Source organism: Apodemus sylvaticus, chromosome 5 (assembly GCF_947179515.1).
Source record: "Apodemus sylvaticus chromosome 5, mApoSyl1.1, whole genome shotgun sequence".
Classification (NCBI taxonomy): domain Eukaryota; kingdom Metazoa; phylum Chordata; class Mammalia; order Rodentia; family Muridae; genus Apodemus; species Apodemus sylvaticus.
In genome coordinates this window covers 147,761,819-147,784,731 of record NC_067476.1, presented here as the reverse complement: position 1 = coordinate 147,784,731, position 22,913 = coordinate 147,761,819, and the positions used below count along the sequence as shown (strand labels likewise).

The window sequence follows — 22,913 nt, the reverse complement described above, 5'->3', positions numbered from 1 at the left end:
TTCCTCATCTTGCTATGACTTACAACTCGCCACAAGTTCAAGTGTTAGCCCCTGGGCAAAACTTTTTTTTTTTTTTTTTTAGGCAAGGACTTCTCTTTCCAGTAGTGACATTTTTTAAATCTGAGAACATTTTTCCCTTGGTGTATAGAATATATAAGTCAGGCACATAAAGCAAACATTCCCTGACAAGAAATTATAAGAAAATATTTTAAATGCTTGGCACATATATAATTTTATACTGAAGATGAAAGCAAATCCGAGTACTAATCAAATGGATATGCTTACTATTTTTTGCATAAAGAATTAAATCATAGCTGAAGATATGATATTCCATTATGGAGATCCTCCTCAGTGCCTTTCAGAGATGACCAATATTTTAATTCTATAATTTCCAGTGGTAAGAACTCTGCATTATACAATAAATATATAGTACAAAATGGCAGATGTTTGTTTAGGGCAGAAGTATGTTTAGGGCCATTTCAGAAATTGTTGGATTTAGTAATAAAAAACAAAAACAAAAAGCAGCTCCTGAAGTCAGCTTCTCAAACAACAATTGTATCCAACATGACACAGTCACGCCAACATGGCATGATGGAATTCACAGTGCCAAATATTCATGCCATTACCTAGAATTTCAATGAAGGACTGTCTGGGGTGCTGGCTTACGGGCATGGCTGTACAGAATTGTCTTGATTGCCTAATGAGGACCCAGGCTGAAAGTGGGAGGCACCATTCCCTGTTTTATATCCTGGACTGCAGCAGAACAGAAAAATCCAACTGAGTGATAAACGCGTATGCATTTGTTTCTTCCTGCTCTTAACTGAGAATGTGATTGGCTGCTTTAAGCTTCTGCCCTGTGGCTCCCTGTGTTTAACACAGAGTTATGAGCCAGATAACCCCCTTCTCTCCTCTAAGTTGCTTTATGTCAAGGCATTTTGTCACAGCAAAGGAAATGAATGTAAGATGCTCCCTGTGTCAATCAAACCCGTGGACCTAGGTTTCTGGTTTTTTCCTTGTTTAACCAAATTCTCTTCTGTTATCTCCTTTGCATTTCCCATTTGGCATTTATCTGAGGCTGTGACAGTAGCTGTGACATGTGATTCTAGCACAGTTACTGCGTTTGAATCCCTTCTTCATGTGGCCATGGCATTCAAGACATCGAGGTCCCTTCTCATTGGGGTATCTGGGCTTGTAGTACTTCTGTGACTTCTTCCTTTGGAGTCCTCAGTTCCTACTTGTCTGCCTTGACCTTCAGCCCTCACCTGCCCTTCCCTGCCTTGTGTGAGCCTGTCGCATTCCATGCCCTGCCCATCAGGGCTCATCTTTGAGTTTAACCTCCATTTCTCCTTGCCCACTGTCCATCACTGTACTATTTCTGCCTGGACTCTGGGCCTTCCTGCACGTCCCTGTCCTGCTGTTACCTGCTCCCAATATGACAAGTATGATTATCAAAAGGCCTGTTTTCCCGAGATTTTATGAGACAACCTGCAATTTCCTATCCTTCAGTGGGAGAAAGGTTCTCGGTTCAGGAGCTGAACAGAAAAAAAGGGGGGGGGAGTGAACGGTTCAGTGGAAGGCACTTAATCCTCTTCAGTTCTGCCAGAATCTGACATCATTAAGACGATAAGTAAATAATATGGGAGGCAACATCAAGATAAAATGTAAATGTGCACAATGCAGCTTTTGCACTTAACCAGCCCTTTCTTTCAGTATTAGCTTCCTATCGTCCCTGAAATAAATTCTACAAACCTAATATCTCAGAACAAATTTATTTCTTCTACCACCATAGAGAAGCCTTCAAAAAGGAGGTTCAGCAAGTTCTGCATATAGCATTGAGATGCTGGTAGGCTGTGTTCCTTGAGGGTGTGCCCAGCCTGTGACCCCTAGATTGCATGAGGCCAAGGATAGCTATGAATGCAAACCACCACAAAATTGTAATTGTAAAACTTGTGAGGATTTTGCAATTTTTTTAAATATTTGGTTGTGTGGTCCTCTTCTTAATATCAAAATATATGTATTTTTATTTCAAGTGTATGAGGATTTTGCCTTCATGTATGTGTGTGTATTATGGACATGCAGTGCCTGAGGAGGCCAGCAGGGGGCAGTGGATGACCTATAACTAGACTTATAGATGGTTATGATCTGCTTTGTGGGTGCTGGGAATTGAAGTGAGGTCCTCTGGAGGAGTAGCCTGTGTTCTTACCTGTGGAGCCATCTCTCCAGCCTTGATTGAACAGGTTTTTGAGCATGAACTTTGTAGATGATAATGTTTTGCAATGACAAAAGGTTGAACATGCTTGTAAGGGTCTGGAAAGACTCTGTTCCCCTCCCGTTATAATGTTACCCAGGACTTCTGTGTTATTTTTTGGCTCCCTCCTCTTGAAGGAGTGAGTGGTTGCCTCCCTCCAACCCGTCCTTCCATCTATACCTCCTTCTCTAATTTTCTCTCACCTGCTCATTACCCCACCACCTCCACTCCAATATGAGAACCCTGTGATCCCTTGGTCCCAGGTAGATAACCCCAAATGACATTCCAACCTTAACATTCTTCACAGCATATCTTTCAAGCCTCTTTTGCCAGGTATGACTATATATATTCACAGGTCCCAGGTATTAGGTATGGGTGTCTTTGGGAGATATTATTTCACTGACAGCATTTTTTTTTTTTTGCTAATTTCATGGTTAATTTGCCAAACTCTTGTAACACTAGAATGTTCCTTTATGTGTTAAGTGTTTCGTGTGCCGTTTCATTTATTCCTTGCAGTGACCCCACTGCTGGTGGATTTTTGACAAATTTGTTGTGTATGGAAAAAAAGAGAGGGGCTAGAGAGGAAAAGAGATGAAAGTGCTATAAATAAATCAGGCTTGACGTTATCTATGTAATCTTTCATCACAGACTTATCCATATTGCTATGGTATTCTTGAACTGCCTTGCTGAGAGATGGGGAACATGGACCCCTTGGGTAACTTTGTATCTTCTGAAGTTCATTTGGCACCTTTTCAAATCAGGGTTCAAGTCTCATATTTGCCAGAATCTTCTCTACATCCTTGTCACACTAATGTGAAAGGTGTGTGTGTGTGTGTGTGTGTGTGTGTGTGTATTTGGTAGCTTCTCATACCTGGGTGTAAGTTATATCATCTCTTGCCAGGATACCCCAAAGCATGCCCAGGTGGTTGGCACCCACAGTCCCCAATACCTTCTGAAATTTGCATGGCTTTATCCTGGTCATGCTGGGTCATTTGTGGCATGGGAGGTAGGCTATGACCACCTCTCTTGCTGTCTTGACTTCTGAAATTGACATAGACTTTAGTATTTGAAGTGTGGAGGTGCCACATGTTTAACACAGTGTCTTAAGGATGTTAAGAAGGAAAAGGCCCCTTTGACTCTCCAGACTAGTTTGAAGCAGGTCCCTCCCTCTGGTGAGAGCTTTGGTGACTCTGTTACCTGTCTCTTGGTTCACTGTATCCTTGTGGCATTGACAATCCTTGGTTGCTTCATGCAGCTAATCAGGTGTCAGGCCTTGCCTGTTGCCGTGTCCCCATCCTAACATGTCCCTGATGGCAGGTTGGAAAAATGACAGACAAAAATGGGTTATGGACATGGAGAAATTATTTACTTCAGGGAAGCAATAGAGATCACATGTGGAAAGCCTTGGGGCCTGGGAATCATAAATTGCCAGCTTTCTCTAAATCCAAACCAGACAATTAAAACCCTCCATTTCACTTTAAAGATAAAAATTACATTAAGGCAGGCAATGGAGATAAAGTCTTAGGGAAGTGTTTGACTTGATTCTGAAAGCCTGGATGAGGGATGTGTTTGCTCTACATATTTATTTAACCTCTATGACATTTGATTCTTCTGAGAAGAGGAGCAATAATACACACCCCAGCAAGGCCGTGAAGATTAAAATGGAGAATTATACAAAAGCACCCCGCTCAGGGTCTACCACATACTAGGTGCTTAGTAAATATCCACTCAAAATGCATCCGCATGCATGCCTTACCAGTCATTAGAGCTTGCTACTGTGAAAGAATCTATTTATCACGGACCATCACACCTAAAAGTCGGTTGCTAAAGACAAACACCGGTGTGTATTTGCCATGATTTGTAAATCTTAGTTAAGTTGCCACAAGAAGTGAATGGGGTTTTGTCTCTTGGGGACCCAGAGTCTCAAGGAGGGGGAACAGTCATGGGCCAGGATGTGTGGAATGTTTGCCCAACACAGAGGAGCACAGCTGGCTTTGAGACAGTGGTGTGAATAATGAGGGAACTTCCTAGAGATGAGGGTGAACTGAACATAGATTTTTCAGGGGGTGGGGGGACTGTTCCCAGACATATAGAACATTCTAGGCAGAGGAAAGAACATGTGGCGGAGAGGGGAGGCAAGCAATCCCCTATCTACAGTAACAACCTGGTGCAGGTGGGCTCAAAGTCTATGGGTTGGTAAGATATTGATCACCAGCTGGCGAGATCAAAGCCAGGCTGGTTGCTAGTGCTTTGCATGGGCTGGGGTTTGTTAATGTGTCACTCTGTCTTGGGGGGAAATACTATGGACTCTGCTCATGAGATGAGGGAAAATAAGAGGGAGGAAGGTTAAAGGAATGTATCTAACTCCAAATGTGTGCTGAGCAAGGAGCTGGGGTGAGGAGGAGGAGCTTCTGTCCCAGCTCCTTCCAATCAAGCATCCCTCTTCTAGAATCGTCTTCTCTCTCCAATTCTTTATGTTTTGAGAAGAAGTCTTATTATGCAGGCTGCTCTCAAGCTTGTAAGCCCCCTGTCTCAGCTTCTAGAGTGCTGGGCTGACAGACATGTGCTAGTACACTCAGTAGCTTTGGTTTATCTTTTTAGTCAGAAGCATACATAGTTCATACTACATAGAAATTGCTTGTCAATCTGTTTCAAGAAAGTCCAGGGCCCCAGGAACATGGGAGGGTCATGAGGTCTATGTTGATGGTTGCCAGGAAGCCTGTGATGCTAAGATTTTTTTCTCCCCTTTCCTTCCTGTATCCTCAGCAATGGAATGGCAGAGACACAGCCCTCATGGTCACCCGGGTGGTCAACCACAGGCGCTTCTCAGCCACAGTGAGTGTGGCAGACACCTCTCAACGCAGTATCTCCAAGTATCGCTGTGTGATTCGCTCAGATGGTGGGTCTGGTGTGTCCAACTATGCAGAGCTGATTGTGAAAGGTGAGTACCACCGTGCTACAACTTTACCGAGTGGCTGGTTACAGGACCTTCTTTATTATTACCCAGCAAGGCCCTTTTCTTACCTATTGCTTCCTTCTTCCCCCAACAGCACAAGACAGGTTCCCCTTCACTGATCTCTCCAAAACTATCCCATGCAGGATGTATATGTATATGTATGTGTATGTGTATGTGTATGTGTATGTGTATGTGTATGTGTATGTGTATATGTATGCATATATGTATGCGTATGCATATATGTATATATATATGTATGCACGCACATACATAACGCAGGAGTGACCTCCAAATTTGACTTAAATTTATTCTTCAAATCAAGACAAGCACACGTCCTTTGTGCTTTAGTGATGTTCCACTGTAATGTTTGTGAGGGGTTTTAACAGAAAGTTCCATATAATGACAATATTTCAGAAACACTGTTGAAATAATGATCCTATCTCCCAGATGGTCTAAAGTTGATGTTTGTCAGTTTTCTTGTATTTATTTGCCCTGAAAACTTGTTTCAAGTTTCTGGCACTTGTTTGAGAAGGTCGTGGAACCTTTAGGAGGCAGAGCCTTGCTAGAGGAAGTACATCACTGGGGACAGGCTTTGAGAGGCCTTATCCTCAGCCTTATCCAGCTGCTAGCTTGCTCTCTGTGCATTGTGTTTGTGAATAAAGGTGTGATTTCTCAACTCCTGGATCTGGCTGCCAGCTGCCTTACCTCCCATACCATTAGGGATTGCCCTTCTATGATTTCAAGCCTGAGCAAACTTTTCCTTTCGTAAGTTGCCTCTGGTCATGTGTTTATCGCATCAACAGAAAAATAACTCATGTGTGTGTGTGTGTGTGTGTGTGTGTGTGTGTGTGTGTGTGTGTGTATCTATATATGTATCCAAGACCTGACACTGTTACTAAGGCTATGGCATTTTTCTCTTTTCAAATATCTCCATCTTTATAGTTGTTTAGGTATGTCTGTGTGTTTTTGTTTTTGTTATTTCTTTCTGTGCAACAATTATTGTCTCAGCATGGTCCTCTAACCCCCATTTTTTTGTGTTATACAGAACCAGATTATTTCATTAGATCAATTTCTCCAGAAGTTGAGTTGGTGGGCCAAAACATTTGAACATCTTTATGGATTTTTCTTCTCTGTATTGCAATATTGTTTCTGCAAAAAAGGGCTTGATGGTTTACACAGGCAGCAACAGTGTATGAATGTATTCATTTTATCACTGCTATATTCACTGATTAAAATTTCAGTATAGCAATATTTAGTGAATGAAATAATGAACCCGTTCATATTATGCCAGCTGTAGAATAATACCTGCTGTGTTTGAAGGGAGGAAAAAAAAAAGCTTGATTCTCAGAAGGCTCTGAATTTCTGCTGTTGCTGTTGCTTTGTTTTTGTTTGAGCATGGGTTGGTGGAAAAACTTTGCATCCTCTTTGCTGGGCCTGCCTGACTGGTGGCTTTAATGGGACCAGAGTGGAGATCCCAATCTGCACCCCTGGACCCTCTCTTCTGACCTGTCTTGACTCCGGGTGAATATCCAAGTGGAAGATGATGTAATGTCACTCACATCACCTTGTCTCCTTTCCTGCTGTGATGGTTAAGATTGATTGTCAGTTTGACAGGATCTAGACTCAACTATTAGACAAACTCCTGGCTGTGCCTTTCAGGACTTGCCTTAGGATGCACCTGTGAGGCATTGTCTCTATTGAATCATAGTGGAGAAGATATCTTAACTGAAGGCAGCATTGTCATTGTTACATTCGCCGAGGTCCCGGAGTGGCTAAGAAGGAGAAAGTGAGTCCCTGCATTTTCTTCCCTCTGCTTCATGACTGTGGATGGAATGCAGCCAGGTACCTCAAGTCACTGCTGCCATGACTACGCACCATGATGGACCTCACTCGGGAACCACATTAAACCTTCCTTTACATTGATGTTGACAGGGCATCTTCTCACAGCCCAGACATGGGAAATGCAAATAATGCACCTGCTTAGCTCATGTCACACCTCACAAGAGCCACTTCGCTCTATTCTTCATCCGTCTCCCTTTTGGGACCTGAGATCTGGGAGAGGGAGGGTGATATCTGGACTTCTTGAGTTGTTCCCAGTCAAAGGTGATCCCTAGCATGGGTTCTGTGCTTACCAGACCCCACAGGTTGCTAATGTTTGACTAATTTTGTCTACCTGGTCCCATTAATTCATGCGTCTCAGCCTTCAGATTTCTGTGGTCTGATTGATATGTGAGTGAATTATTGGTTTCAGCAGGTATTTATTTCATCGCCAGAATGTTATGAACCTTTAAGCCAAAGAACAACAAATTAGGTGGTCATGAACAATATGATACCAAAAAAAAAAAACCTTTAAATTCATTCACATGAAGTGCCATTAATGTATAAAAGAAAGCACCACTTTGATAGCGTTAAGCTCAGATCTTTTCACCGCCGCCCCCCAAAGCCCCCCAGTCCCATGAGATTGATTCATGTGACACAGCGGCCTTTGCAGGCCTTTCAAATACTCCATGGATGTGTCATTTCCTGAGCGGTCCCCAGGGACACTCACTATGGCTTTTTCATGGTTGATTTCCCACTCTGCTCTGAGAGTCCCGCCTGGAATGCTACATTCTCTTACAGTCGCTGCCATCTTACAGGCACCTGGCATGTGCCTGCCTGGCATGGGGGGTGAGGGGGTGGGACGGACTACAGGAGTCACTGCTGCACCCCCAACTGTTTGTACTAACAGAAAAATGGGGCCAGAAAAATGCTTGCTCTGTTCTTTTCCTGAGCCTTCTAGGGGGAAGAGATGTGGGGGAGTGATATTCCACAGGCCGCTGGGGCGGGCGGCTTGCTGAAGCAAGGCTACCTAGGCTTGGAGATGTAGCCATGGGAACAGTGCTGTCTTTCGTTGGCTATGCCAACTGAGGCAACGGGGCAAGTATGAGCTCTGGTCTCAGATGTATTAGCCACAAATGTCCATATGACGCAGAAGCTATTGCTTCTCGAACCTAATCCTCTCTCCATGCACTCTCCTTTGAGAGATGTGTTGGTAGACTCTGTGGCATCTCCACAGCAAACAATGGTGCACTGGTACTTTCTGTAATCTGACCCCATTTAATGTCACCTTGGTGAAATTCATCCTTTTTTTTTTTTTTTTTTTTGGCACAGGATTTCACATTTCTTAGTGCCCCTTTCCTGCACATTTTAATGTTGAGTGGGTGATAAGCCATTTGGTTGGTACCATGAATCCTGAAGAGTCCCTTCACATATGCTGTCTCATTTTTATCTCAATTGCAGATGTGCATGATAATTTTATTTCAACCTCTTTGACGTCTGGGAATGCCATCCCAGGAGTGGTGAGGAGCTAAGGATCATCCTGAGGGGAAAGCTGAGCTTAGCTCTGAGTCTGTGGTGTGTTGGTTTACTTAAGTTGAAGGGCCTAGGCATGGGGGCCTTATTGGCTCCTGGTATCACAATGTTATAATCAGTGCTAGGGGGTGCAGATTACAAGGGAGAAGGCAGAGACATCTTCTCCCTACAATACACATAAGAAATGAGAGGCAGTGATACCTGAAGGAAACCTGTCAGCCAGCAATGTTTGTCCAGTGACTACTTGAAGGCAGAGGATGAGATCATTTGAGGACAGGGTCTTATGAAGACAGCCACTCCCCACTAAAATCCTTAGCCTTGTCTAAGCCAGTGGCCTACATGCTGTTGGAGCAGTGGCCCACATTGTCATTCCTCCTCTTGAGTGGTGACAGATTCTGCTCATCACACAGATGGCCTGAGGAGTCAGGCATGAACATCCAGCTGTGGCTTTCTTCCATACACACAGTGATGCTTGAGTCAAAATGCCTCGCTTGGAATCCCTGGCCTATCTTGTTCCATCACTGTGAGTTGGGATGTGATAGAAGCCTCTCAAGGCCTTAGCAGATCCATCTGGAAACAGGGTTCTAGGATTTTATCCCTGGGATGATGTCGTGAGGGAGGGAGCAATGAGATGATCAATGCGGAAGTGCGTGGAGCTGTCTGATGCTCATGCTCTAAGAAATGAGCAAATGATGGCACCTCAGGTAATGACATGAAGGACTCAGTGAGTGGGTGGGACTGGGCGTCTCCTTGCCCAGTACCTCCATTGCCTTGGAGATATCATTTAAGGCCATTGCTTAATCCCCATGAAGTAATACTTTAGCATATTGAGAGAGGGAAGATGTATTAAAATGTATCCATCCAGAGAGCATCAGTGTTAGATGCTCTTAAGTCAGAGTTCTCTGGGTCCTCTCTGGTATCTACCTTTTGATGATTCATAGAAGCTCATTAGATGGTCCTGCTGTCATGAACATCACCTGGTTACATGGGCCACCTTTTATGCTTTATGTCATTCATTCAAACTGTGACCTCTCTATGACGGAGAGCCCCCCAGTGCCTGAGGGGCCAGGGCTGGAGGAAGGCCTGTGCAATGACTTCCACGGACAGTGTTCACACTGAGATGAGCAAAGCAAGCTCAGGCTGAGTCCCTGCCTCTCTGCAGGCTAGCATGCTCTCATGTTGCCTGGTTCCCCAGCAGCTGAGCAGAGTGAAAAACCAGGGCCTTGGAAAGACACGGCCTAATCTTAGCTGTAGGTAGTATCAGCATTCGCTAGGCGACTCAGTCCGCAATGAAAGCAAATTGGAATTACTTAATTCTGAAGAGCTGTTTATTGAGTTGTGATAATGTACTGGCTATATGTTAGATTACTCTGTAATTGAGGTTTCACTCAGTTGACAGCCCATCCTGTGCCTACCTGTTCTGGGCCACTGCTCATAAATGTTCTCATTCTCCCACCTGTTTCTGAGCTTGCTGGTGTCTTCCATTGCATGATATTTTGCTTGGCTAAAGGACATGGCTGTCTTAAACCAGAGTTACTCAGCTGCATTCTAATATTCACACACTGGTGATTTTTAAATGTGTTGTCCAAGCCCATTTAAAATTCTACCAAGTACTCAGAATATTTCACCATGGAGTTAGTGTCTCAAAAAAATGAGAGGTATGTGTCCAACCATCAGATGAGTCGAACTGGGACATAAAGGTTGAGTCAAGATTAGGTACTGCAGATTAGAACACACCAAAACTTCAATTTTGGCCTTAGTCTCTGCTGCCAGTGGTGACTTCAGGTAAAGCTCACATTTACTCCTGGGCCCATTTTCCTTATCTATACATAGGATAAATATATTTATCGGACAGGTTCCATCTTAGTGTCCTATCGCTATGAAGAGACACCACAGCCAAGGCCAGCTGTTATAAAAGAAAGAATTTAATTGGGGCTGGCTTACAGTTTCAGGGATTTAGTCTATTATCATGACAAGGAACATGCTGGCTTGTAGGCAGACATGTTATTGGAGAAATAACTGAGAGTTCTCACACCAGGATCTGTAGGCAGAAAGAAGAGAAAGAATCTGGACTTGGCTTGGGCTTTTGAAAACCTAAAAGTCTACCTCCAGTAACACACTTTCTCTAGAAAGGTCACACCTCTTGATCCTTTCAAATAGCACTACTCTCTTGAGACAAAGCATCAAACTTTATGAGCCTGTGGGTGCCATTGTCATTCTAACTACCACAGCTTCCTTGGCCAGAGAGACAATGCCATATGCATAGAACCTAGGACTAAGTAAGTACCCACACTATTATGTCTGATATTATCAACAATTTTATTTTTTGCCATTTTTAGGAGACATTGCCCAAAGGCTCTGTCCATTGCTCCTTGTCCTGACTTAAGGGACACTATTCCAGATTGTGGAGATTTAACATTAAATTATGTTTAGGACTCACTTTTCTGAAAGAGAGAAGACAAAGGTCATCAGATTCAGCTCCTGGGTTGATGTCAGATGCAGAAATGTTTTACTTGCAATGTTCAGTATTGACTTGTTTATTTTGTTTTCTTCTTTAAATATTGTTTTCCGTGCTTAAAAGATTCTTGAAGATGTACAAAGATGCTCTACATCTGAAACTAATCATCTTTTACCCTTGGTTGGGGCAGGGGGCTATATGTCCTAAGTGTGCTTTCCCTGTAGCTGACCACTCTCTTATCTTAGTCTTTTTTGCTCACTTCCTACTCTGAGCCTGTGTCTTAGTCACTGTTTTATTGCTATGAAGAGACACTATGATGATGGCAACTCTTAAGCAGGAAAGCATTTAATTGGGGCTTTCTTATACTTTCATTGATTAGACTATTATCATCATGGTGGGGAGCATGGCAGCATGCAGGTGGTCATGGTGCTGGAGAAGGAGCTGAGAGTTCTACAACCAGATCTACAGGCAGCAAGAAGAGAGGCATTAGACCTGGGTTAGACTTTGGAAGCCTTAAAGGCCAGCCCCAGTGGCATACTTCCTCCAAGGTCACACTTCCTAATCCCTTTCAAACAATTCCACTCTCTGGTGACTAAACTTTCAAACATATGACCCCATGTGGAGACCATTCTGATTCAAAGCAATTCGTACACACTTGAGTTCATGGCCATACTTGGAAATCTGAAATGACCAAAGCTGTTGACTCCTTCTTATTTTCTTCTTTTCACTTACTATTTATTGAATCAAAAGTGTGTCAGATGCTATGGTAAGTGTGTGGTGTGGCTAGAGGACACATGCAAGCTTACAGCACATATCATGGAGTTAATATCAGGTGCCTGCTACATGAGCTTAAGAGTCTTAACAATAACCCTCTGAAGCAGGCTGTTAATAATCCCCTTGTGCAAATGAAAGAGCAGAGATGGATATTTCTCAAGCTTATGTAACTTTCAAGTGGCAAATGTAAGCCTGCCTATCTTTCCCTTCTGTTTCACATTTCCTACGAAATCCAGAATGGTAGGTTCTGTAACACAACGTGAAGTGAGCAATGCAATCTTGAAAAGGGTGGGAGAGAGGCTCTGAGTCATCCCATACAATGGATCCTGTGGCCTTGGCAAGTGTGTGGACAGAGATAGTCTGGGTCAGTTTTGAAACATGACAAGCAAGAATCAAATAAAGAGATGTGCAATGGTGACATGTTTGGGTATGGCAATGAAGGTTCTTTGCATCAGCATAAGAGCTGGAACTTTAGTCTAAAGAAGTCATTGGAGCTCCAGGGCACCCACATGCATAGTTCACAGACAATATACCACCATGAAGCCAGATCTCTGCATTTACTCTGCATCCATCCATGGATCTGACTGTGGAGAGTCTTTTCAGCTAGGTATACTCAGGAGATAGCCTGAGTTCGGGAAACGAATGAGGCAGTATAAGGGGTTGGGATATCTAGAGCAAGATTGGGGGCCTGTGGGTGAATTCAAGAGACTATTGGTTTAGCATTTGAACAGAGAAATGCCAACCAATACAGGGGGCATTGACCACTGTAGACACCTGGGTCTCAGTTTTCCTGGAGAGTGTATGGGTTTTAAAGTTAAGACCCTGGCCTTCTAGGAAGTTGCAGCATTGGTATTCTTTCCAAGTCACTAGTTGAAGACTCCTTCTGTGGATTCTGATTTCCTGGATACAGGGGCCCTCTGCATTTTGGAGAAAGTCTGTTTTAACTGAGAATGAGATACGAGAGTAGATAAGTCAGCCGGACACACAGAAATAGAAAGGTCTGAGATATGGGAGTGGGACTCAAACCTTCTCCAGGGACCCCACATTGTGTGTGGCCTTCTAAAACATCCACAGCTGCTGGCTGTTGCTTCCTCAGTGAGAGCAACTATAGAGAAGAAGTGCATGCTAGAAGAAGAAGCAATGCCAGATGCTTCCATGGGTGTGTTTCTTGGAGCCACTAAAGTACTGTGAAACCTCCCTTTTAACTAGACTTTATTTCCCCCTGTGATGGTAATCAGGGGCAATAATAACAACAATAACAATATCTAGGGTCTAGTGACCCAGAGGCCAGGCTTTGGGTTCAAGAATTTGGACTGGGGTCTGGCTTCATTCCTATGTGAATCCGGATTGCAAAGTCGGTGTAGACACCACCACCTACTACCTCCTTTGCTCTTCCATGTGCTAGGGCAGATTGGCAAGCTTTTAGCATGGGGCATGCTGCTGACCAGCCTCAGCTTCTTGGGACACTAAGCCTATGATGTAACTCTTTCCCTCTGCTACCATAGTGAAAGCAGCTACCGGAAATATGTCCAGAGACAGGAAGAGGGCTGGATTTGTCATTGCCCTATTCCTTCCACTTGGGTGATTACCATAGCTGCCTTCTTGCTTGAATCTTGCCCAACGGAGGTCTTTGTTTCCTGTACCACTCTGAGTGATAATTTGAAAGCGAATTTTATGTCCTTGTATTTCCCTGTAAAGCCTTCAGAGTTGGGGAGATGACTCACTCATTAGAATATGTGTCATGCAAGCTGCAGGGAACTAAGTTCAAATCCCCCATGCCATATATTGAGTCGCACAATGATGACACATGTCTACAATGCCTGCACTTGGAAGGTAGAGACAGGAGGATCCCTGGAGCGTGTTCCCAGACAGCCTACCTGAATCAGTGATTTCCAGGTTGATGGGATGGAGGAAGATTCAAGTACTGATCAGTTCATCAGTGATCAGTACATACTCACACATGAATATCACACACACACACACACACACACACACACACACACACACACACACAGTACATGCCAAAAACATCACCCTCAGCAGTTCACATCATACTCAGAACACAGTTTACACTCTTTGTCATGGCCTTTAGGTGTGACTTCTTTCTCTTTGTTTTCTGAACCCCAGTTGCACATTAGTCTTCTTACCCCTTCTCTAAGTACACTGATTCTTCATTGAAAGATAAAAAGCTAGTTCTGACCTCAGGACCTTTGTACTTGCTTTTCTCCTTGCCAGAAGTATTTTTTTCTTTATGGTAATTAGATAACTCCCTTGTTTTGTTCATACTGACCTTTGCCCTGACAGCAGCCTCTCAGACAGGCCTCTGACTGCCTTCTCTCACAGAGCACTCACCCCAGTTTCAGCTCTATCTTCTGCAGCTTTAACCCTTTATGATAAACTTTTGCTTCCTTTTGCATGTGAGAGTCATTGCTAAGCAAAATATCTAAGCTAATTAACATGTCAAAAGAAAAGAGAAACTTTGTCTCAAAAATCTATTGCTTGTGACTTTTTGGTAGAGTATTGAGAGGCAATGGTGGGGGCATCATATGGCAGAGCAAAGTTGCCAAGGTCTAACCTCAATCAGCTTGGCGAGGTTCTTAGGAAGGGGTATCTGGAAGCTGAAAAAAAGCTAATTAAAGTGAAGTCATGGGTTACAAGCTAATGGCCTATGTTCTGCTCAAGACAACTTTCCAGGAAGCTCTCTATGGAGACGGCTCTCTCTTGCAATTCCAAAAACTCTCTCTGGATAGCTCATCTTTTATAGACCAAAAGCCCAGTCTTTTATTTACATATTAATTCAGTCATTACCCCAGGTTCCCTCATGATTATGAATTCACATCCCATGACCCCAGCCGCTTGATTCTTAGAAAGAGATAACAAGCACTTTTTTTTTTTAACATTGTAACTGAATTCAGAAATTTGTCTGCCTTTGTCAGTACAGACGATGAGCTAGCTGGGTGGGATCCTCTCCTGAGATTACCAGTTCTACCAAGCCTGGGCCCAACCTAGCTCTGTCCCAGGCTGATCTTGAACTCAGGAATCTACCTGCTTTTGTATATGCCTGTCTTTGTATTTTCCTGACAAGCAGGATCACAGTGCAGCTGCCTCTGTTCTTTTAGGTCTGTGAAGCTTCTCATACAATTCATATTGCATCCTTATATTTTATATAGTTAAAAAAAAAAGCTATATATTCTTGAACTCTTTTTTTCAGAAATCTTTCCCACAGCCTTAAGGGCTATCCTGAAGGTCTCAGTATTTACCATTTTGCTGAGGCACATAGATATACCCTCAACTCTTGAACTCTTGTCTCTGATTATCATGGGGTCATTAACCTTGGCAGGGAGATTATTTCTTACTGGGGGGGGGGACATGAAGCAATACACACACACACACACACACACATACACACACAAGCCTTATGAGTACAGCAACCATCAACACCAGTGGAGGCACATACCCTGCTGGCTCTGTTCCAGGGCCAGTAACCATGTCACACTATCCCTTTCACATGGCCAAGCAGGGCTCAGCACAAAATACTCAGTTAATGGCCTGGAAGCAAAAGCAGAAGAGACTAAGGTCCTGTAGTTCCCTGGACAGGAAACCCTAGATGACCTTATAGCCTGCTTTAGTTACTTTTGTATGACAATGGCCAAAAGTTCAACCAAAGAACTTAAGGAAGTATTTATCTTAGCTCACACTTTCAGAAAGCTTAATTCCCTAATTTCTTGACCCTATGTCCTTGAGCAAAATGCCCTAGAAGAAACTGAGCATGTGGCTAAGGGAATCCTTCAGGACAGATAAGAATCAAAGAGAAGAAGCTATAGGAAGTGGGCAGGGAAAGATAAGAAACCCAAGGTCATGCTTACCTTTACCTATATCCTCCAAAGGCCCAACCTTTTTATTTTCCACCACTTCTTAAGGTATGATACCATTGTATTATTAATCCATCCAGGGTTTAATCCATTTAGTAGGTCACAGATCTGTGATCTAATTGTCTTTGAACTGTGGTTCAGCTGTAGATAAACCAGAAGAGGGCTTTACCTATCCCCTAGGCATTTCAGATTCAGATCAACTTGACAATAGTAACCATTACAGACCTCCTGGGAGGCTTTCTCATGTTAACAGTCTCACCATCTCCCAACAGATCCATCCTAGGGACCACATTGGCTTTTAGGGGGAGGATATTGGCATTTAACATCATGACTGCAGTTGTATGCTACTCATATCTTCTGCTAGTGCACAGGTCCCTGAAGTGAGAAGCTTTGTGAATCCAGTTTTCTGCTGGTTCTACCATACTGAGTCAGTACCTGGCACATGGGGGCACCTACACATCTGATCATGCAATGTTCCAAGTCACCAATCTACAAGCCTGCAGCTCTACTAGGGGCACTTTACTATCCCTTCTTTATATTATTTTTATTAAAGTTTTATCTTATTTTTGATTGACACATGAGAACTGCACATTATATATGGAGCACAGTGAGACGCCTGAGTGTCTGCATGCGCTCACCTTGAGGAGGTGCTTATTACCTTAACTGATAAGAAATGTGTCCTTCCTTGGGAGCCTCTCCTTGTTTCAACTCCATTTTCTGTCTACCTCCAAGGAAACTGTATCTCTTTTTCAGCTACCTTGCTTTTCTGTCTCTTTTCCTTTAAGCTTGCATTTCCTCCAGTGGTACCTGTAAGCTTTGTAACGCCCTATGTTTTCCTTATGGCTTCCCTTCCATCTATACTGGCTGTGATTTGGAGTCTACCTCCTCCAGTCATTCTAATTACGCAGCCTGTCCTATGGCTGTTAGATCACCTTTTTTTTTTTTTAAAAAAAAATATTTTTATTTATTTATTTATTTATTTTTAAAGAAAAAGGTTCTGGACCTTCTATTTTGTCCCTTTTAAGGGAAGACTCTTGCGTCCTGATGAGTCCTACCTATTTCCTCAGGAGTGCTTTATATGCAAGCATGTGTATCCAGTCTAAGTTAGACCTGAAAGTTGGACATCTTTTCACATTGACCCACCACCTCCTAGCCTCCCACTTCCTGCCAGTTCTCAGAGAAGCCTCAGCAGCCTCATCCTCTCTGCAGACTTAGTTTTCTATATGATAATCTTCTCAGGTTTTCATCCCATCCTTGCTTTTATTGATGCTTATATGATCTCTTACCATAGTTGTCATTACCAAGGATGCATAGATAAGAAGTCTGAGGTCTTGGTTTCAGATTATAATCCAACTCTATATTGGCTATAGTAATTGGAAATTTAATTCCATGATTCCCTAAACATAAAATGGAATAGAAGGCTAGCTTTCTTAGATAGGAGAGAATGATCACATATGTAAAAGTGGTCACATATGTAAGAATGGTCACATATGTAGAGAGTTTAGGCAAACACGGTTTCTCTCTCTCTCTCTCTCTCTCTCTCTCTGTCTCTCTCTCTCTCTCTCTCTCTCTTTCTCTCTCTGTGTGTGTATCTGTCTGTCTCTCTCTTTCTCTGTGTGTGTGTGTCTGTCTGTCTGTCTGTCTGTCTCTCTCTCTCTCTCTCTCTCTCTCTCTCTGTGTGTGTGTGTGTGTGTGTGTGTGTGTGTGTGTCTGTATGTGATGCCGGCCTTTGTCAGTTACATCATCTCCACATTCTCCAGCTGCCCCACCCCAGGCTCTCACTTTCTTGCTCTTGATAACATCCCCATTAGCTTTTCATAAGAAGAGAGAAATGGCAGATGGAAAAAGAGTGAAAAACTCAACTTGAACATATGTGTGTGGGGGAAGCTAACAGGGAGATATCTATGTATATTGTACTCTATACAGGCACAGAGACCAGCTTATTTTAAAGAAGCGAAAATGTGGATAAATAAAACCTGACAAGTATTGGTTCCCTTGAATTATTTTGACTACTTCATCAGCTGCATGCTGATGTGTTGAATTAACAGTTTTAACGCATTTGGAAATTAAATCAAATGGCAATTGCATTAACTCCTCATCCACTTGGAACATTACCCTCTCGTGTTCAAATGGAAGAATGATGGAGGCCAGGGAATGAGCTGCAGGGGCTGCACTGGGCTGGCATTTGTGGACCATCAATTGTTCCCTAGCCACTTGGCTGGCTATCTGCAGGTGAGATTTTAACCTCCACTGTCATCTTGCCTTGCACATGAAGAGACTGAGTCCCTGTTAGTCAGTCTCATGAATCACAACAACTAGGTGTGCCCACTTTCTTATGTAAAGGAGATTGTTTTTCTGCTATGCCTACTGCTAACCTTCCATAATATCTTCTCTTCCAGACTTAGACGGAATATTGTTAAGGAACAAAGTTTTAGGCTCCACTAGGCTCAGTCAAGCCACATGTTCTAGCTTTGGAAGCGTGCCTTGACCATCCTCACTCTAGCCTAATTCACTTCTGAGAACTGGAATGTCTTCCTTGACCACTGTTCCTTGATTTCTTCTGCCCACAGTGAATACATAGTGATATCACTCACACACAGATTGGATTTCCATGCCTGGGTGTCTATGAGTGGAATTCATATATACCGTCAAACATCTATCTGTCTTACAATACACAGCATAACTCTTGAATGGTCCAGCCCCATAGGACTAAGAGACACTAGGGAAATGTTGGCCTACATCAACTCCATGGGGAGATTTCTTTACCCCTGATATCTTAGTATTGAGTTTCAATCCTGTGGCCCATGGCCAGAAGTGGTGTACAATGTGGGGAAAGGACAGTGGGCCTGGTTACATATAAGGAAGGGATTCATCTTACTTGAACCCAGGTCTTTCTATTTATTCTGATTTGAGACCTTAGCTTTTACTTTCTTATTTTCCTACTAAATACCCATAGAGGCATATGAAGGAAAATGCAGACTAACTCTCCAGGGCTGAGACCTATGGAAAATTCCTTCTAAGTCTCAAACTAATACAGATGTCTAGATGACCATAATTTTAGTCTGCAGCATAGCTCCTTAAAACAGTGTTCCACCTAAGTCTGGAAAAGAACAAGGAGACCAGCTTCTGTGACCAAGAACTACATTTCCCAGAACACCTCACTCTTGTTAGGGCCCTGCATATCAAAGGAGCATACATTTAAGAGTTGCTTGTCCTCTCATGCTCAATCAGTTTAAAAGTAGGATCACTGGTTTCCACCTTCACTCTTGATACTTCGGGTGATGGTAAGCCCAGGCTTTGAGAAGTCTAGGTCCATGAATCACTTTCTGAAGAAGTATCTGCTAAGCAGGGCTATTATTTAATCAGTAAAAACTTATGTGTGTGTTCAGCTACAATGCTTTAGGGCTTATTTGTTACAGTAGCTAACAGTATCCTAATTAATACAAGTTGGATCAAGAAAAGTCATTAATGTTTCTCCTAGGCTTAACCTCTTTAACCAAAGATTTCTAGCCTGTTCAGAAACAGATGGTAAGATGCATCTTCCCCTAGCCACTGACACTGGGCTCTAAAGTTCAAGCTATATATAATTCAAAAGCTGAACAAAATTTTTGGCAGGGAGATGTTAAATTTTTAAGGGCTTAATTGCGTCTAGTGTTTATTGATGCCCCCATTCCCTCACTGTAGGCTAATTCACTCTTGAAACTTGAATCTCCCTTGATCACTGCTTCTTAACTGAGGTTGGTATCTTCTGCCCACGGTGAACATATAGTGATATCACAGGCAGATTTGGTTTTTATATATGGGAATCAGGAGCCTACACATTCAAGGACATGAAGACAAATACTCCATCTTTGTCGTCTGTCCAAATATGAGTGACAGGGGCTAGGGATAGCCTTGGCTATCATCCATGAAGCTCAGGAGTCATGGAGCTTAGGTGCAGATTGACCTGATAGGATGTGTTGTTAACTTAGTCAGAAGGATGATCCTTGCATTCAAAGTCCAAGAACTGATGGGTTATGCATGAGGCAGGTCCTGGTATATTAGTTAAGATGTCCAACTGGTCATATAAGCTGTTCTTCTGCTCAAACTCAACCAATATTTCCATTCTTCAGCCCAGGGTCACAAGCCTACTAATGGATCCCAGTGACTCCATGGGGCATGTAATGGTGTGGGTCAGGAACTAAAGTGAAATGCTTTGCACCTCTTACTACCAACCACTTAGCAATGATCCCCATGACGAAACTGGCAACACGTGGACATGTCAGCAAAACAAAACTGGAGCAGTCAGTAGAAGGCATATGATACAAAGCAAGCATCCCTGATGGCTCGTCCTGTCATCAGAGAGGTTCCTTGTACTAGTGTGACATTATACTGAAATCCCACGCTCTGTCTCCTGCCCAAGAAATGCTCATTCTCATCCAGGGAGCTCTGAACCTCTGCTTAGAGGAGGGTTATCTGAGAAGTGATGCAACCCTCATCTTGCGGTCAAGTGGGCTTGGATGTCAGTTTCTCAGGTCCTCAGTTTCCATATTTGAGGAGTTTGATTAAAGTGGCATTAGTCACTTATTTCTTGTCTCTCTTGAACAACAGAATGTCTTACTAAAAACAGTGCAAGAAACAAACGACACAGCTCTGTGGAATTGAGGCTCCTGGAATAGTATAAAATCCGTGCTTCCTTGTCACCTGGGCAGGTGGATTTCTTTGTTTCTTTATTTCTTTAAAGTCTTCTTCTCCTCCCAGCCCCCCACAAGTTGTGTGATACTTCCCCTCCCCCCATCCCGTATTTTATGCTTTCCTAAACCTAGTAAGAAAGGAAGCTAGGATTTGGCTCCCCCTCTTTTTACAATGGAATGTGCTTGTACAGAGCCTTTCATTATTAATCAGAGAAGCATGCCTGTTGCTTCTATGTGTATCCAGGGGCAGATGTGACTCGCCTTCCACCCAATAACTGGAGTGTGATGGTATGCAGCCTGGTGTCAGGGAGCAGGCAGTAGCTGGCAGAGCATCTGATCTTCTGTTCTCAGCATGGGAGAGCTTCCTGCTCAAGTTAAGAAGCCACAGAATGATGTCTACACTTGGCTCTTCTGATTGTAGACACACATGAGCACAGAGCTGCCATGTCTGGGAGACAGGACTGTAGCTTTCTATGAAGAATAAGTACACGCTCTTCATATTGAAAAGATGGAGGCTACTCTTTTGTAGCCAGATGGGCTGTTTTGGTCTTTGGTCTATCTCTAACATCTTACTGTTTGGCTAATGTCTGTGAGTGCCTAAGCCTCAGTTTCCCTATCTCTAAAGAGAATAATGATGTTATCTTAACTTTCTTGAAGTAGTGTGGGAACCACTTTTTACTCACTAAGGAAGTTCAGAGACTCCCCTGCCGGCATCCTCTGTTCAGTGTGCCATTTTTCCCCCTTTTGCATAGGCAAGCAGGCCTTCTCAGATCCCTGTCTATATTTAGTTAGGGCCGCAGCAATGTAAGGTGATATGTCATACTTCCTTCTTAAACCACTTCTTCATCCATGACCTCCCTTTCATCACTTCTTCTGTAGGCAAGCCATATAGGCAGAAGTTGGGATGCTGAGTTCTGTCTACAATGACCATCCCAGCTCTCCGTGGTACAACTGCAATGAACTTGTCAGTGTGAATGAGCAACAACTGGACCAAATGTGGCTCATCTGATTCCCAAGGATGGTTCAGATGGGACTGCCACAGGGATAGCTTTGACCCTTGTCCCAGCCCTGTGTATCTCAGTGTTTGAGTAACCTCTTCTAGTTCCTGTACAGTAGACAGATATCCGTGGCATCTGGAAAAAGCTGTTGTCCCTGCTTACTGTGCTGTGGGAGCCTAACAGAGAATCTAGACTCAGGGAAGGGGAGTTAGCAGGTGCTTCCGCTTCTGTCCTTTGCTGTCCATGACCTTTCTCATTCCTGCGGCAGACTACCTGACAAGTAGCTTCAGGGGAGAGAGGTTCATTTTGCCTTACTGTTCACAGTCCATCATGATTGAGGAAGGTACAGTGACTCAAGTGGCCCAGTCCATGGTGATGTGAGTTTGCGTCTCCCTCATATCCATGGCAGCAGATACCAAGCAGAAGCAAAGAGCTCAGGTTGGAAGTAAGGCCACTCTATAAACAAGGCCTGTCTCCTGTGTCCCTCACACTGCAACCTGGTAGCCATTTTCTTTCAGCTAGGCCATTCTAAAGATTATACAGTCTTCCAATACATCTGTACCAGATGGTCATCAACTATTTAAAAGGGAGCTTGTAGAGGACATTTCACACTCAGGCCCTAACACTTGGTTTAGAGGCTGGCTGCTGGGATGGCTTTTCTTTCTCTCTGGGTTCATCTCCTTTAGACACATTTTCACTCATCTCCAAGACTTTCTTCTGTTAGTCTCTCTCTTCTGAGCCAATCATTTTGTCCTTCACCAGTTTTATTCTTTTGCTTAACCTATACTGTCCGTTATGTGACCTGCCATACTTATAGGCCTGGAGATAAGGGTGGGTCTCCTGGATATCTTCATATCTTATTGCTGAGTCCTGATCTCTGCTGACATTATTCCTTAATTGAATACATGGAGATGGTATAAAATACAGGCCCTTCTTTTCATACCTTGAGCTATATCCAGCAGTTGGCTGTGCCTTGTGTCTCTCACAGGCTCTGCCTTTGTGGTTTCAGCCCAGGCCACCACTTTTCTACCCTCCTAATTCTGACATGACTGGACACTTCTGATTGATGTTAGTTCCATTTATTTTACTGATGATTTGCCCCTCTATCTCTGGAAATCATGGAGTTGGCCTTGTGGTTATACTAATGACCACCTTTGTATATGATGTCCCATGCCATGCTCCTGTCCCAAAGTATCTGCAACCAGAGAGTCCACCAGAAGTTCTTCTGGTTGTTAAGGGTGGGAAAGAATTAGCTTTCTTTTATATTTTAGTATATTTTGGGAACTTCTATTCCTATGGTTGCTTCTTTCTTTCGTCTCTATTCTTGGTGATCTCAATTAGCTCTCTTGCCTTATATTTCCTTTGTATGTTCCACCATCACATTTGGAACTCAGCTCCATTTCCTTCTGTCTTTCTTTCTCCAACACACACACACACACACACACACACACACACACACACACACACACTTTTGTATTATATCAAGCTTCCAAAGATTTAAGGCAATGAGAGAAGTGTGCAGCAGAGAAATATGAAGGGCATGAATAGTTAACAAAGAGCCCTTGCTTTGACAGGTGCCTCGA

At 43.2% G+C, this 22,913-nt stretch overlaps 1 protein-coding gene across 1 annotated transcript in view; it reads left to right on the top strand.

Moving 5' to 3' along the window:
• Ptprt (protein tyrosine phosphatase receptor type T) overlaps positions 1–22,913 on the top strand; it is a 1,128,608-nt gene that overhangs the window by 414,848 nt on the left and 690,847 nt on the right. Inside the window, exon 6 of the mRNA XM_052184183.1 lies at positions 5,015–5,189. Within this exon, the coding sequence (XP_052040143.1) occupies positions 5,015–5,189 (175 nt within the window). The remainder of the gene's footprint in view (positions 1–5,014; positions 5,190–22,913) is intronic.